General features: G+C 33.9%; 1 protein-coding gene across 2 annotated transcripts in view; it reads right to left on the bottom strand.

Moving 5' to 3' along the window:
* The window catches only part of Fas1 (fasciclin 1 Fas1 domain-containing), an 86,607-nt gene extending 74,873 nt beyond the window's left edge, over positions 1 to 11,734 (bottom strand). Inside the window, exon 1 of one of the 2 annotated variants that reach the window (XM_073084018.1) lies at positions 11,377 to 11,734. In XM_073084018.1, coding sequence (XP_072940119.1) covers positions 11,377 to 11,484 — 108 coding nt within the window. In that variant the 5' untranslated portion in view covers positions 11,485 to 11,734. The remainder of the gene's footprint in view (positions 1 to 11,376) is intronic. The other variant, XM_073084019.1, reaches the window with a different exon arrangement.
* Between the last annotated feature and the right edge of the window lie 2,030 nt (positions 11,735 to 13,764).

Below are 13,764 nucleotides of genomic sequence, written 5' to 3'. Positions count from 1 at the left end.
CATGTCGTAAATTTGAAAACTGGAACCAAAATATTTTTACTGCAATCCATTTAGTTATTATTTTGAGCTACGGTCGAAAGACTACGCTGGAGATATGAATTAATGGCAAACATAACTAAAATGGGTAATCTTTGTTTTTTTCGCCTGTTTAGGTTCCGAGAATGGAAATATTCATAATAATTTACCAGGTTTACTTTATAAAGGTCGACGATACTGTATGTTACCATATTAAACATGACAAGATATCATTCGCGGATACATTAGCGCCAAATACCCAGAGAAGTAATAAATCAAGTCATTTCTCCATTCATAAAAGAAAAAAGAAAGGAATAAGAAACTCAATAAATTTCCAAGAATTATCTATACATAGAGTAATAGGACAAATATTTGAAATTTACAAATTTTCAGTAACAATATTAGTAATTACAAAATTTAATTTTCTTTACCTACTGAAACCACAGATTAATAAATAGTTACTACGTAACTGAAACTAAGTGCTTTTACTAAATTGATCACTTGATCTTTTTACAAGAAATCGATAAAGATTTTGCGTGACACCTTAGATACCACACGACAAATAGATAATGCCCTGACCTATATAGTAAAGCCTTCGAATGCGATTTGCGGATCAGATCACATTGGATTACTTCGTTGCGAGGAGGTGAAAAATTACGTGACTGTTATGAAATGCTTTGGAAAACATAGTGTTATAAAAAATAACGTTTATTTTTAAATAATACGGGTGTAGCGGACAAGCATGCAACCCACCGGATATTAAGTGGCTACTACCGCCCATGGACATTTATTTATTTATTACAATAAAAGAAATTGGTTTACAATTGAAAAGTATCCATATAAACCCTAAGGATTGTCTTATATATTTAGGTTACGCTCAAACTGTTGCTATATGTTGTACCTCTGTAATCTCTGTTGTATAGCTGTAACCAAACGCAGATATGATTAGATAGCTAGCTGTGGGTCGACACTTAGAATGCCTTGGAAGAGTATCATCATCAACCAGAACACAGCAGCGCTTAACTTTGCTGTTATTCGGCAGAAATAGCCCCACCGCTCAAACAAGAACACAACAGCGCTTAACATTGCTGTTATTAAGCAGATAGATGTACCGCTGGTGCTTCCGGAGTCGAACCACAGGTCTACTATCAAAAGTTCATAAGTGCGAATTAATGGAACTACTAAAGCTAAAGTGAAAATCAGAGCTCTATTTCGCTAGAGTAATAAGCTGAGTGCAGATCGTTTTAAAGTTTATGTAACGTTAACCCACAAATGACTTCCAAGCATACGTTCGGAAGTGAAGTTTATGAACATACTTGAAATAATAAAAGAAGAAATAACATAACTATTTATTTAGTGTGTATATTTTATATCTATTGTTATAGTTTGTTTTATAGTTGTTATTAAAACATGTAAAACAATAACTAGGTATGTAGTTACAAAGATTTGATAAATATTTTAATAGTCCATTGAATATTGATCTTATGGTTCAAGGTCTATTGTATAATATCGTGGTATTACATAATTTATTCAATACTTCAAACTATATTGTCTTGTTTTGTCACTTCTATGAAGATTCTTGTGGTGAAAATATTAAACGTTGATAAATTATTATTTACTAGTTTTTGCCCGCGGCTTCGCCCGCGTTTAAAAGAAAATGATATGTCATACTAACATACATAAAACTGAAAATTCGTACCTTCATTGGAACGACAGTGGCGCCATCTGGCGAAAATTGGTCGTACCAACTCTCATCTCTCGGCTCATGGACAACTACTTTGCTAAAGATCATCACTTGATCAAATGCATAGTTTACGATTCAATCCTTACTAATATCGATTAAAGTAATCGAATTTTTTGGTCCAAAAGATCGATTCTCCGATTAATCGATCTTAGATCGCCATCCCTAGTTTCCTTGGGATTGCCGGGATAAAAACTATCCTATGTCTTTACTCGGGTCTCAGACTATCTTTGTACAAAATTTCATTAAAATCGGTTCAGTGGTTTAGGCGTGAAGAAGAGACAACCAGAAAGACAGACAGACAGAGTTACTTTCGGATTTATAATATTAGTAAGGATTCATCCGTATGAATCCTTTGTAATAACACCGTTGTTATTACAAAATTTGTCAACTTTTTTCCTTCGACTTCCGTAGTTCCTGGAGGTGAGGAACAATTGGCTGGAATTCAATATAGGCGTTAGATGCGGGCTTCGGGCGTGACGCATCTCCTACTTACGTATTCCGAAGTTGTTCGGATCATTGTCGCACGTATTATTATCCGTTCAAACGTCTTTTAACGTATTTTAAACTTACTAGAACTTTGACAAGTAGTCAAAGTTTAGCTTTATGTGCAAAACGTTTTATGGAATACGAATTTTACAGTAAAGTTACGATAATACTAATAATGCTTTTTTTGTATTTCTTATTTACGATTAAATAATTTGCCTTATAAATCATACATTTCCCCTTAATAATAAAAAAAACATGTTCCTATAGGTAAATAAAAATATAAAAAATACGTGTGGCACTCGGAGACTGCCGCGGTAAAGCTATTACATAGCATTTTTTATGCTATGAAAACGCTCAGAAGGAATTCCAGAAATACAATACATTCTTCCATAATCATCAACATTTACATTAATACATCTTTATCCACTATTTTATCATATCTCCATTATATAAGACATTGCAAATATCAGCTATAAAATATACTTCACGCAATTTTAAGATTTCCGCACGGATTATAAAAAAATGTGTATTACTGCCATCTGTGTTCAAGTTGACGAATCAAGGTTATCAAATAAAATAATAAGGAATGTAAAATACTTTATTCAATTATATCCATATTTTTCTATTGACAATCAACAACTCGGTTGCCTGGACACTTGATATCCAACAGTCCTCCACCGCTATTTTTGCTTACACCACCAGGGGCGCCGGCAGCATTTGGTCAAGGTGACGGCGCACCAGTATGCCATTTTCTGTTCTGACTTCAGAATGGAGTCTACCTAATCTTCGGATGACGACTCCGAACTCCCATTTAACTCCTGGGTTGGTGTAACTGCGGACTTGTACCTTATCACCTTGTCCGAACTCCTTCGTTGGCGGTGCATTGTAATGTAATATGGATAGTGGGGCGGATTTCTTAAATAAGGCATACATATAGGTTCTTACCTCTCTGCCGAACATTAATTGATAAGGTGATAACCCTTTTGTATTAGGTGTACGTCTCAAGCGTGCCTTGACAGTTAACAGTTTATCAAATAAACTTCCGCTCTTGCCGATATAAAAGAACATTCAGGTATTAGCCGATTATTTTCTTTTAGTACATTCAAAAATTTAAATTTTAGCTTTGTATATATTTCGTCAAATTCGTACCTGTATTTTATTTCCTCTTCTAAATTTTCTTCGGTTCGTTTTATTAACCCACGTAATGTGGCTCGTATTTTCTTATCGTTTTTTAGTTCATTCGACATCTCGTCGCCAATATTAAATAAAATAATAAGGAATGTAAAATAATACTTTATATCACGGCGTGCGTAAATTGACGTTTTACGCACGCTTCGCGTGCGCAAAACCCCCATTTCCGACCCCGTAATATAAAATTTTATACAACACGCGGACGAAAAATGTTTTTCTGACTCGTGTGATTGCAGTCCTCGCCTGCGGCTCGGCCTGCAAACTCACACTTGTCAGAAAAAAATTTTTCGTCCTCGTATTGTAATGTACTATTATTCAATTATATCCATATTTTTCTATTGACAGTCAACAACTCGGTTGCCTGGAGACTTGATATCCAACAAAGGTGTTATTAATTTTCGTTACGGAATTTTTCGATTCGGTCGCCGCGCTCAAAGCCCGCGATAAAAGCTATGCAATAGCTTAAAAATGTTGATATAACTACATTATATGAAATCGATAATAATAATTAAACATTATTTAACATAACGTAACGTTACACAAAACAATTCACCAAACTGTTTTCCCTCTTATAACTAACTAATATTTACTGTAGAAATATAAGAAACGTATCAACGACCCGCATGGCAACGATTTATAACCACCAATATTCATAACATGAAGTGTTACTGTAATTGACCTGAGTTAGTCATACTTGATCTCGACGAAGTAGGTAGCAACCATTATTTAAGATTGAAGTTTGGGTACGCAACTTTTATACAAATTCATTTATAGAAACACTTTTCATTTATTTATAGCAAAAACTTGATTTAATACACGTCTATGAAACCATTTAAATAGAAATAATAATAAAAACTTTAATATTTATTTAAGTAACAAAAACTACAAATTTCATATTTTAAAGAAAACATTTTAATAAAATAGCATATTTTTAGTTTTTGTTATCACACACACTTTTTGTCTTTATTCTTCATAGCAGACTTCATAAATAAACAATAAATAAAACGCTACACTCACAGCCCCACACTAGTATTCCCTGTGTCGTGGGTGCCATGGACACACACATAGACAAATACACAAACACCCAGACCCAGAAACAGAAATCTAAATTCATCATTTAGATATCTGTCTGGCCGGAGATCGAACCCGGGACCATTTGCGCGTCAGACCGGTATGGTGGCCATTCCGCCACGCGGGTCGTCTTAAATTCATAAATTATTCAATGTTAGGTAGCTATAAAAATAGTCTCTATGGCTTTAAATTACCCTTCAACTCGTACCTAAATAACTAATATGGGTCCGTACTCGAACAAAATGAGAAAATACCCTTTTGTTTAATTCTATTCCCTTTTAATTAGGGCTCTTACTATTTAATGAAGTTGACCACTAAATTGAGATATCTTCAAACCACATTAACAGGGATTTCGAGGTTCAGTGAATTTAAACAGAAAGCCCCAAACTTAAGTAACTCCACTTCCGTTTACCCTTGCTCATTATCTACAGCAAAGATAAACGCAAATATGCCAAATAAGTTGTACCCACTTCATATTTGTTGCTTTAATTGAGTTTGTCTTCAAAATATGAGTAATTAACTTTAGTCATAGTAGTAACTTTAGTTTTTATACGTTATATTTTTTTGTAAGTTTTTATTATTGCGCTGTCCCTTTGGCCTTTTATGGCCTTTTAGACAAAATCATATTATCACTGCCTTTGGCGTATATTTTTGCCTTTCAGTGTCCATAAATAGGTGCGCCGACCACTGATGACCTTTACCCTTGAGAACTAAGCTTGAATGCCTCGAAAAAGTATATCTCCCTTACCACAACCAACCAACCAACAAACCAACATGTCTATCAAACCACAACACAACAGTGTTTAACGTTGCTGTTATTAGGCAGAAATAGGTGTGGCGGTGGTGCCCCCGGAGTCGAACTACTAAGAGTTCTACCACATTTAAAGTAAAAGTCCTTAAATTAAAAAAATATGATGTGGTTACTCGTTTCGTAAATAAAACGCGAAACGATATTACAATAAATGTTTCGCAGTCTGTGGGTATATCCGGTAAAAAGTGATTACGTTTATAGGCAGAAACAGTGTTTATGACTTTGGCTTATATAATTACTTTCTACCATAAAAGGGGAAACTTTTTATACTCATTTAAGTCACGTAATATTCGCTTTTAGTAGTCAGATATTACCTATATGAACTATGTACTAAAAGGCAAGAGAAATCCAATTTTAACAAATTTAGGAGCTCAATATTAGTATAAATAAATTTCACATCAAAGTTGATTGCGATAAAGGAATTGGATAGACCTCGCAGAATTTAATTTTGAAATAATTCATATCCTCAATCCTTACGCTTATTTGGATTCGGCGGGCAAAGTGTTATTAAAATACTTCGAATTCCCTTCTACACAGAACAATGCATATCACGCTCAATTTGAACAAAATAAATGACATACTGTACGCGATACTTCTCATTCATGATTTCGAAAAATACGTTCGTAAATATTTTTGTTAGCTTTCACAAATCCTTATTTTAGCTACACAATTACCCATTTATTTTTATCAAATTTCAGAACGCAGCGAGTGAATAATTCCGAGTAATTTAATATATGATACGAGTTCCCCATGATGTAACATGATATCAGCCATAAGTCGCAACCTTCACGAGGATGCTCAAATGAAATTAAGCTGTCCGTCGAATGACGAAGGGACCCGTTGTCCATAATAATCACTACTTAGAGGAAGCCGGTAATATGATAACAGTTGACGTTACCCAAGAACTTGCCGGTCACTTCTGGTAGCCAAATTGCTTTATTCATATTTAAATTAGCTATTTATATGTTTGACACTTACGCGACACACATCCCGTGGTAAGACGTGACGGGATTGTAAGATTTGTCTTACTATTAAGGATGAGATGTTGCTATAATCGGAAATAACAGGGTTGTAAATCAAGTTTTTCTTCTCCCGAATTAGGACGTTTTGACGGACGGAAATGTCATACTTATTAACATATCATGTCTAAAATCGAACACTGCTAACGATGAGTGGAAGGATGGCTAGATTAAATGATAAGCGAGGAACTCTACAGGTTTCTGAGGCATCCGATATCAGCTCACCAAAAAATTTGAGAATAAGTATAGAAACAGAAATAAAAATTGACATCAGGGTTTCCGTACTTTAAATAACGTTTGTTTGAATATAATCGCAAGGTAACAGAAGTCGGGCGGATGCATCCATTTGAGACGTCTGCTCAATTAAGTAACCAAGAGCGCATCCGAGCATTACTCAATCAATGTTTTCTCGTAATGTATACCAACGATATTAATGGACCGCACTTGTAATTCAAACTGTCAATCAAGCTAAAAGCTTACCATTAATTAACTTAACCGATAGCCAAAAATTTAACGCCAGGTTTGAAAAAAGCAACGTAACACTAAGTTACGAAGGTCTCCGGGCGAAGTGGATTAGCTAATAAGATTATTACCGCTGCGGTAAGGTTACATGGCATTCTTCTCGGTATTATATTGATTAACGTAAACGACGTAAGATAGGTATATCGTATGTTGATATAATAATAATGATAGGTACTGTTTGTGAAGTAAATTATTATTAATCTTATACTCGTACCGTAGCAGTCGATATATTGACGTTCAAAAAGTACATAACGCATTTGTAATCAAAAAGTATAGAATCTATTTTGGATGAAATATTTTTGATTTGATTTGATAATAAACTTGTACGTTATACAAAATACTTTTAAATTATATAGGATACAATATTTTAATTTATAAACCTGTCATAGGATCGAGCAAAAGTATTCTAATATTGCTTAATAAAATATTCTAAATACATAGCGCAAGACGGAAATAAGGTTTCACGTTGAGTAGCGTTTCACAGAGGACTGACAAAATGGCAAATTTAAAGTTCAGTACATCAATGCTCCGTAATACCTGAATTCCTCAACTTTAAATGTCCATCTCATTCTGCTCAAACGCACGTCACCAACTTCATGATTTGAAAATATTAATTTAATTGCGAATGATTTAAAGAAAATAAAGCAGTTTTACAGAATAGTTCGTAGCTGAACGTAAAAAAGTGTCAAATGCCAACATAGGCTCGTAACTAAATTAATTTGATTTAATTAACCACGGAAAATTCACGCTTTTTACGTACAAATTATAATGGAAACATAACTTTAATAGTTAACTAGTGAAAACGAACTGAGCATGATACCAAGAAAAATATAATACTTACATAATCAAAACTATTGCGTCCATATTTGAGTAGTTGCCCTCTCAGAAATAGAGACAATATATGTAGTTACATAATACATTGTAAAAGTCCTATTCCAAAAGACAGCGACGCAAACATTTTTTCTCTCTAATTGTCCGATCACAAAACAAAAGAAAATGTAGGTATGATTGTAAATGTATCGAGAGTTTATTTTCTATTTTAAGACCCTTTTAAGTAACAAGACGCTTACTAAACACCCTGTAATGGATCACCCAGTAAATAATGTTACGTGAGCAATGGATGTTACCTTTTTTAATCAAAATGAGTACCGAGGACTGTGTTTGAATAAAAAGTATTATGTAACACGTTCTAACGTATTTTAACACGTGGCACAATTAGCATTAAAAGGCCTACGTACTAGTGAAAAACCTATTTCCAGCGAGTAAACTGGTTTATGTTTTTTTAACACGCTTTTATTAGCTTGAGTTGTATGTATGTATGTATGTAACTATGTAACGGAATCTTTGAACCCGATTTCTATCCACTTTGAACGTTTAGTTTAATTTAAAATGTTGAAGAATTATCAAAAACCGATGACAATACACGATTTAAATAATTTTGTACCATTGTCCTTATCAACATCCTCAGGATTAACGATTTGCGAGACGAGGTTGTCCAAGCGACTTAGGCAAAGTTCATCGCAAAAGTTACTAAATTGCAACAATTATTGCTCTTTAGTTTCAATAACTGTTATAGCGTGATTTTTAGTTTTGAAAATAATAATGTTATTTCCCTATAACTCAAATGTTCTTAAATATGGTGGTCGCTATAAGAACAAATACTAAAAATTAATAAAATAAATATAGTTCAAAAAACTAAAAAACACGCTTTTATGATAAAATCAACTAAAAAGTAGAAAATAAATTTCAATCTAGGAATCATTTAAGGAACAGTAAATAGTATAATTGTGGAAGAAGTGTGGGGCGCTCTACTTTTTAGTTGTATTTATCAGAAAAGCGTGTTTTTTAGTTTTGTAAACTATATTTATTTTGTTATAGAAGTAGCAAACGCATGCTCTCCATCTGAATGTAAGGGGCAACTGACTCCCATAGCAAGCATTAGTAATCAACCCCAAATAAGATTCGAAAGACCTTAGGTTGATCACGAATAAGTCAGATATACCCAGGCATGGCGGTGGTCCTTCTGGAATGGAATCATAAAAAACTCTACCATCCTTGAAGAAGCAAAAGCGAAAATGCTCCAAGTTATTTAGTGTAGCAGTGCGATGCTAATCAGTAGGTACCAGGTAATTGAGCGAATGATCAGGAAAAATGAAAAAGATAGATAAAGAAAAGTCACTACACTATGATAACTTTTTCTACACCAATTACAGTCAGCGTGAAATTAAGACGCACTCCTTTAAGTTGGCACTCAGAGGACAAAACTAAAGCCTGGTTTTATATCTGTCGTATAAGTAAAACGAAGAATGTTCAAGTAGTAAAGAGTTCTATAAATTTAATCAAAACGAAATTGCAATAGTCATCAACAAGAAGACTTCTTACCTGCCACTCTACTACTAACCCAAAAATGTACAACATTATTTCCTAAAAGCATACAAAATAATTTTATGTATTTTTATACACAATTCGAGTTTCGCATACCACTGTTTTACTTTCTTTCATCTCTGTACAGAATAATGAGGTAAAGTTTTAAGTAATATTCATTAAAATAGCTATATAGGGAGTCTGGTAAGCTCGTGAAAGTGCAAAGCTTTTAAAACCAAGGCCATAAAAAGTCTGTGCAAGTAGCTAAGAGGTAAAAAATAGATCTTCACTTTCCATAAATAGCGAAATATTTTATCGATGAATCTACTGTCCTACTGCTGGAAATAGGTGGAATCGTAGTGCTGGTCACGTGTAGACTTCACATATTTTAAACGTAATATTAAAGAATTCTGAGTCGTAAATTGCCTCACGATTTTCATCGATGAAACAAGACATTATTATTTTTACAAGTGAGTGCATATTAGGTATATTTGTAATATTAAATACACAGACCTATATCTCAACAAATACAGACCTGTGATTATAGAAGTAGCTTAATATAAGGTTGCATGCAGACCAACTATGTAAGTGGTCATTGCCGCCCATTGTGCTGTATTTTGTACCCCAGATAAGATTAAAGTTCTACCTGAAGTTGGTCACAAATGCGTCATAATTCCTGAAGACTAAATTGGGACGTCTAGCATAATTGTGTCTACCATGCCACACCCATCAAATCTGAACACAGCAGCGCTTAACACTATTATAAGGCAAAAATAGTTTAGTGATAGTGCCGCCGGAGTCGAGTCACGAAGACTTCTATCAACTTCAAAATGTAATACTTTAGATCAAAATCGGAATATATAAATTGGTAAATCGATTATATGCTTAAGCTATCATCGTCATTAATGCTTTGCAATTGAAATACGTACAGAGCAATTTAAAGCAAACTGACCTACGTTGAAATCTTCGTATTAGAACAAGAGTTACGTAATGACCATTCCATTTATTTCAAGCTATAAGATAAGCGAATACCTTCTCGGGCTTCACATAAAGACATTTTATTGTCAGGAGAGAATCACATTTTTTACAAAAACGGTGCCTTCCTTTGAACGCGAATAAAAGTTGATTTCAGTATAATCGCGGCTCATCACGGTTAACGTAAAAGATAAGACAAGTAACAAAATATTTCGTCGTCGCAAATATTCACCAACGTGTAATCAAAAAGATTTTATTAATAACGACATAGATAAACGACGATAAGTCACTGAAAATGAAAAGTTCAAAGACAAAGTTCTAAGAAAAGAGCGATGTCAAGGTAGAGTTTCTAAAAATACTAAATAAAGCTCTTAAACGAATCCATTGTTGAGATGTAAAAAGTATTTTTATAAAAGTAAATAAGGATTTTGTGTACGAAAAATAACATTTAAGTAGACAATAAATTAAACTGAATATCAATAACACTCAAATGCTGTAAAGCTGTGTTAAGGTAGGTACTTGTACTTTACTTAAAGTATTTCAACAAGAATCACATCTACAATGGAATATTTATAAGCCACTTAAACAGTAGGAGATACGTAAAAACTATAGTTATAAAATCTCGTAGTAGGTACCAAGCAAACAAACAGGTTTTATGTAGCGCAGGCGGGCACTTCTTGCAATTCTTCTACTTTATAAAAGTACAAGTCGATTGGAAAATCTCGAAATAAAACCACTCTTAAGTGTATAAATAACATAAAACTAAGGCTCCGAATTCATATTGTATTATAGTATTTATAATTTATATCTTAGTACGCTTTAATACAACTTTAAAGCTGCTCTAACAATGAAGATTAAAGCCTTAAATTGTTCCGCTTTACGGAGGAATATTAACTTTATTGTACGCAGACTTGATAATAACTGACTTTACTTATAATCTACATTTCAAATGAAAATTACAAGCTTAGTTATTCTTCATTAAAACGAGTTTTGAAGTTTCGTAGCGATTAAAGCGATAATCGCAAAAAATGTGTTCAAAAGTTCCTAATGAATGAAACTTTTGTCTAAAAGGGGCTTTCACTAAAAGATAATTAGATTGCGTATATAATATTTTACGATAAAAGTCTCAAAACGACCGTTATATAATAATTTAAAGTCGAGCGAAAGTTTTAAGTTACCTCAGAAAGGTCCGCATCTTCTGCAAGTTTTTCGGCGATGGTCGGCTTGTTATCCGCGGCCACGAAGGCTGCCCAAGTCACAAACAACACAACATGGAGCGCACCCATTATTCCTGATTACGCAAAACTTCCAAAACCACTAAAGTACACTAACGTACACCCGCGGAACACATCTGCGAGATTGTTGCGAAGCGATGTGTCAAGTACGCGCGGAGTAAGAGGGCGCGCGGTAGTGAATGCCGGGCGCGGGAGGCACTGACGCGTTGACGCAGACATATACCCCTCTCTCTCACGCGCGGGTCCGTTGGTTAGATAAAATGGTCATCAAACCAATGTCACGAACGCGGCTCATTCAAAAAATAACGATGTTACCTCACAGGTAACGGAAAGCTTCTCTGTTGAAACTTGAACTGCGACTGACTTCCGAACGAACACCGGACTTGTGCAGCCAGCTGTCTGTAACCGCAATGTCGTTGAGCGGTTATTTTTTGTGTCCAAATGTACAAAAGTAAAGTGAAAGTTACAAAGTCATCTAAATAAGAAGACCTCTAAGTAACAATGTGTGTGTTTAGCCACGGTTAAGCGCTAAATTTTTATAGACAAATGGATCAAATATTTTTTGTTTTCATCAAAAGCTCCACATAGGTATTAATATGATGAACATAGCACTCTATTATTATTTAGCTTCTGTTAAGTAACTTCTATAATCTAATCAGTTGCTTTGCGGATGAACTCATCAAAGTTTAAGCCTATAACAATAGGTTCTTCCAACAGTCTCTAAACTTTACTTGGAGAAACTGTATTTGAATGCTCTGGATTTTGTAGGAACCTATGTAATTGCGAACTCTGTAGATTTCATTAGGACAACAGTATAGAATATTTTAAATAGACCTTTCATTTTATAACCAAAGATAGTAAGAAAGTACCGTAAATATATTTAACACCTTTATATTATAAATCTGAGTAACAACATTGACTTACTCTGTAAACATGGTTATTGAGTGACCGTTTATTTTTACCTGCACTACACGAATTCACTCTGTCCTTTCGGCAAAACGTGACGGGAACAGATTATGGTCCATTGTTCCTTATCTGTATAAAATCTTCGGCTCCATCAGTCTCCACATTAGATTTTTACACCCTTGTATGGGGTGCACATTGTTAGTAAAAGGGCATACCAAACAACAGAACATCGTTGTCCTACAGTGTCGGAAATATTATGTGAACAAAAAAATACATTAAAAGCTTTACACGACTTTTATTGTTAACTTGTTAAGCATAAGTGCTTGCTTACATACATTGTTAAAAACGGGACAAAGTTGTGTCTATACACACATTAACAATATAAAGGTAAGTAGGAAGATTTAAAAAAAAATGCAAGCGACGCTCACATTTACCTCTATAATTATTCCTCATATCACATTTTCATTATCTTATATTAATGCCAATTTGAATGTAAAGGTAGTTCATATAAAATGTTCCACAGGGTGATAAATCTCTGCGGCATGAGAGAAATATGGGTATTAGACATTTAACGCTGAATTCAGTGCTTAAGCTAATACTAGTTTTAAACTAATACTAATGATCCTCGTTAGTTATTCAGTGCAGCTTTAAGTAACTTAGATATTTCCCAGCTTGAAGGAAAGAAAGTTCTAAGTGTAAAGAATACTATTATAAATTTATATTTACATACTCTTACCTGCCATTCGAGTGTTTCGAATGCGAACTAATAAAAGCTAAAGTGAGGCCTTAATATATTTTTATCAGTGAATAATTCTTTACTTCTTTTATTGCACTTCTGCGCGTGTGTATATAAGATTGAATTTGGCGATCTTTTTTTTTCTTGTATAAATAATAAAGATAAGATAATTTTCGAAAGTTATGTTAGTCCCGGCCTAACAATCAGGAAAGGTCCGAAAATCTAACATGATTTTAAAATTAGTAAGGCTTCCAACAGTTTTGTTAGGTCAACAAATGCTGGGAAAAAATGCGTTAAATTTTTAAAACATATTTTTTTTTACTTGGATATCTATCATCATTAAAAACTAATAACGGACAAGTGCAAGCCAGACGGAACATCTTTTGAATCTTGGACTAATTTTCGTAATATGTTTGTATTTTTCGTATCCATTCGTTCATACATCCATACTAGTTTTTGCCCGCGACTTCTCCCGCGTTTAAAAGAAAATAATATAACATACTAACATACATAAAACTGAAAATTCGTACCTTCAACTTTGCTAAAGATCATCACTTGATCAAATGCATAGTTTACGATTCAATCCTTACTAATATCGATTACAATAATCGATGTTTTGGAGCTAAAACATCGATTCTCCGATTAATCAATCTTAGATCGTCATCCCTAGTTCCCGTGGGATTTCCGGG

This window comes from Epargyreus clarus, unplaced genomic scaffold (assembly GCF_041222505.1).
Source record: "Epargyreus clarus isolate Ecla_fem2 unplaced genomic scaffold, WU_Ecla_fem_2.2 ptg000019l, whole genome shotgun sequence".
Lineage (NCBI taxonomy): Eukaryota > Metazoa > Arthropoda > Insecta > Lepidoptera > Hesperiidae > Epargyreus > Epargyreus clarus.
The sequence above is the reverse complement of the archived record's forward strand: the minus strand, read 5'-3'. Positions and strand labels throughout refer to the sequence as shown.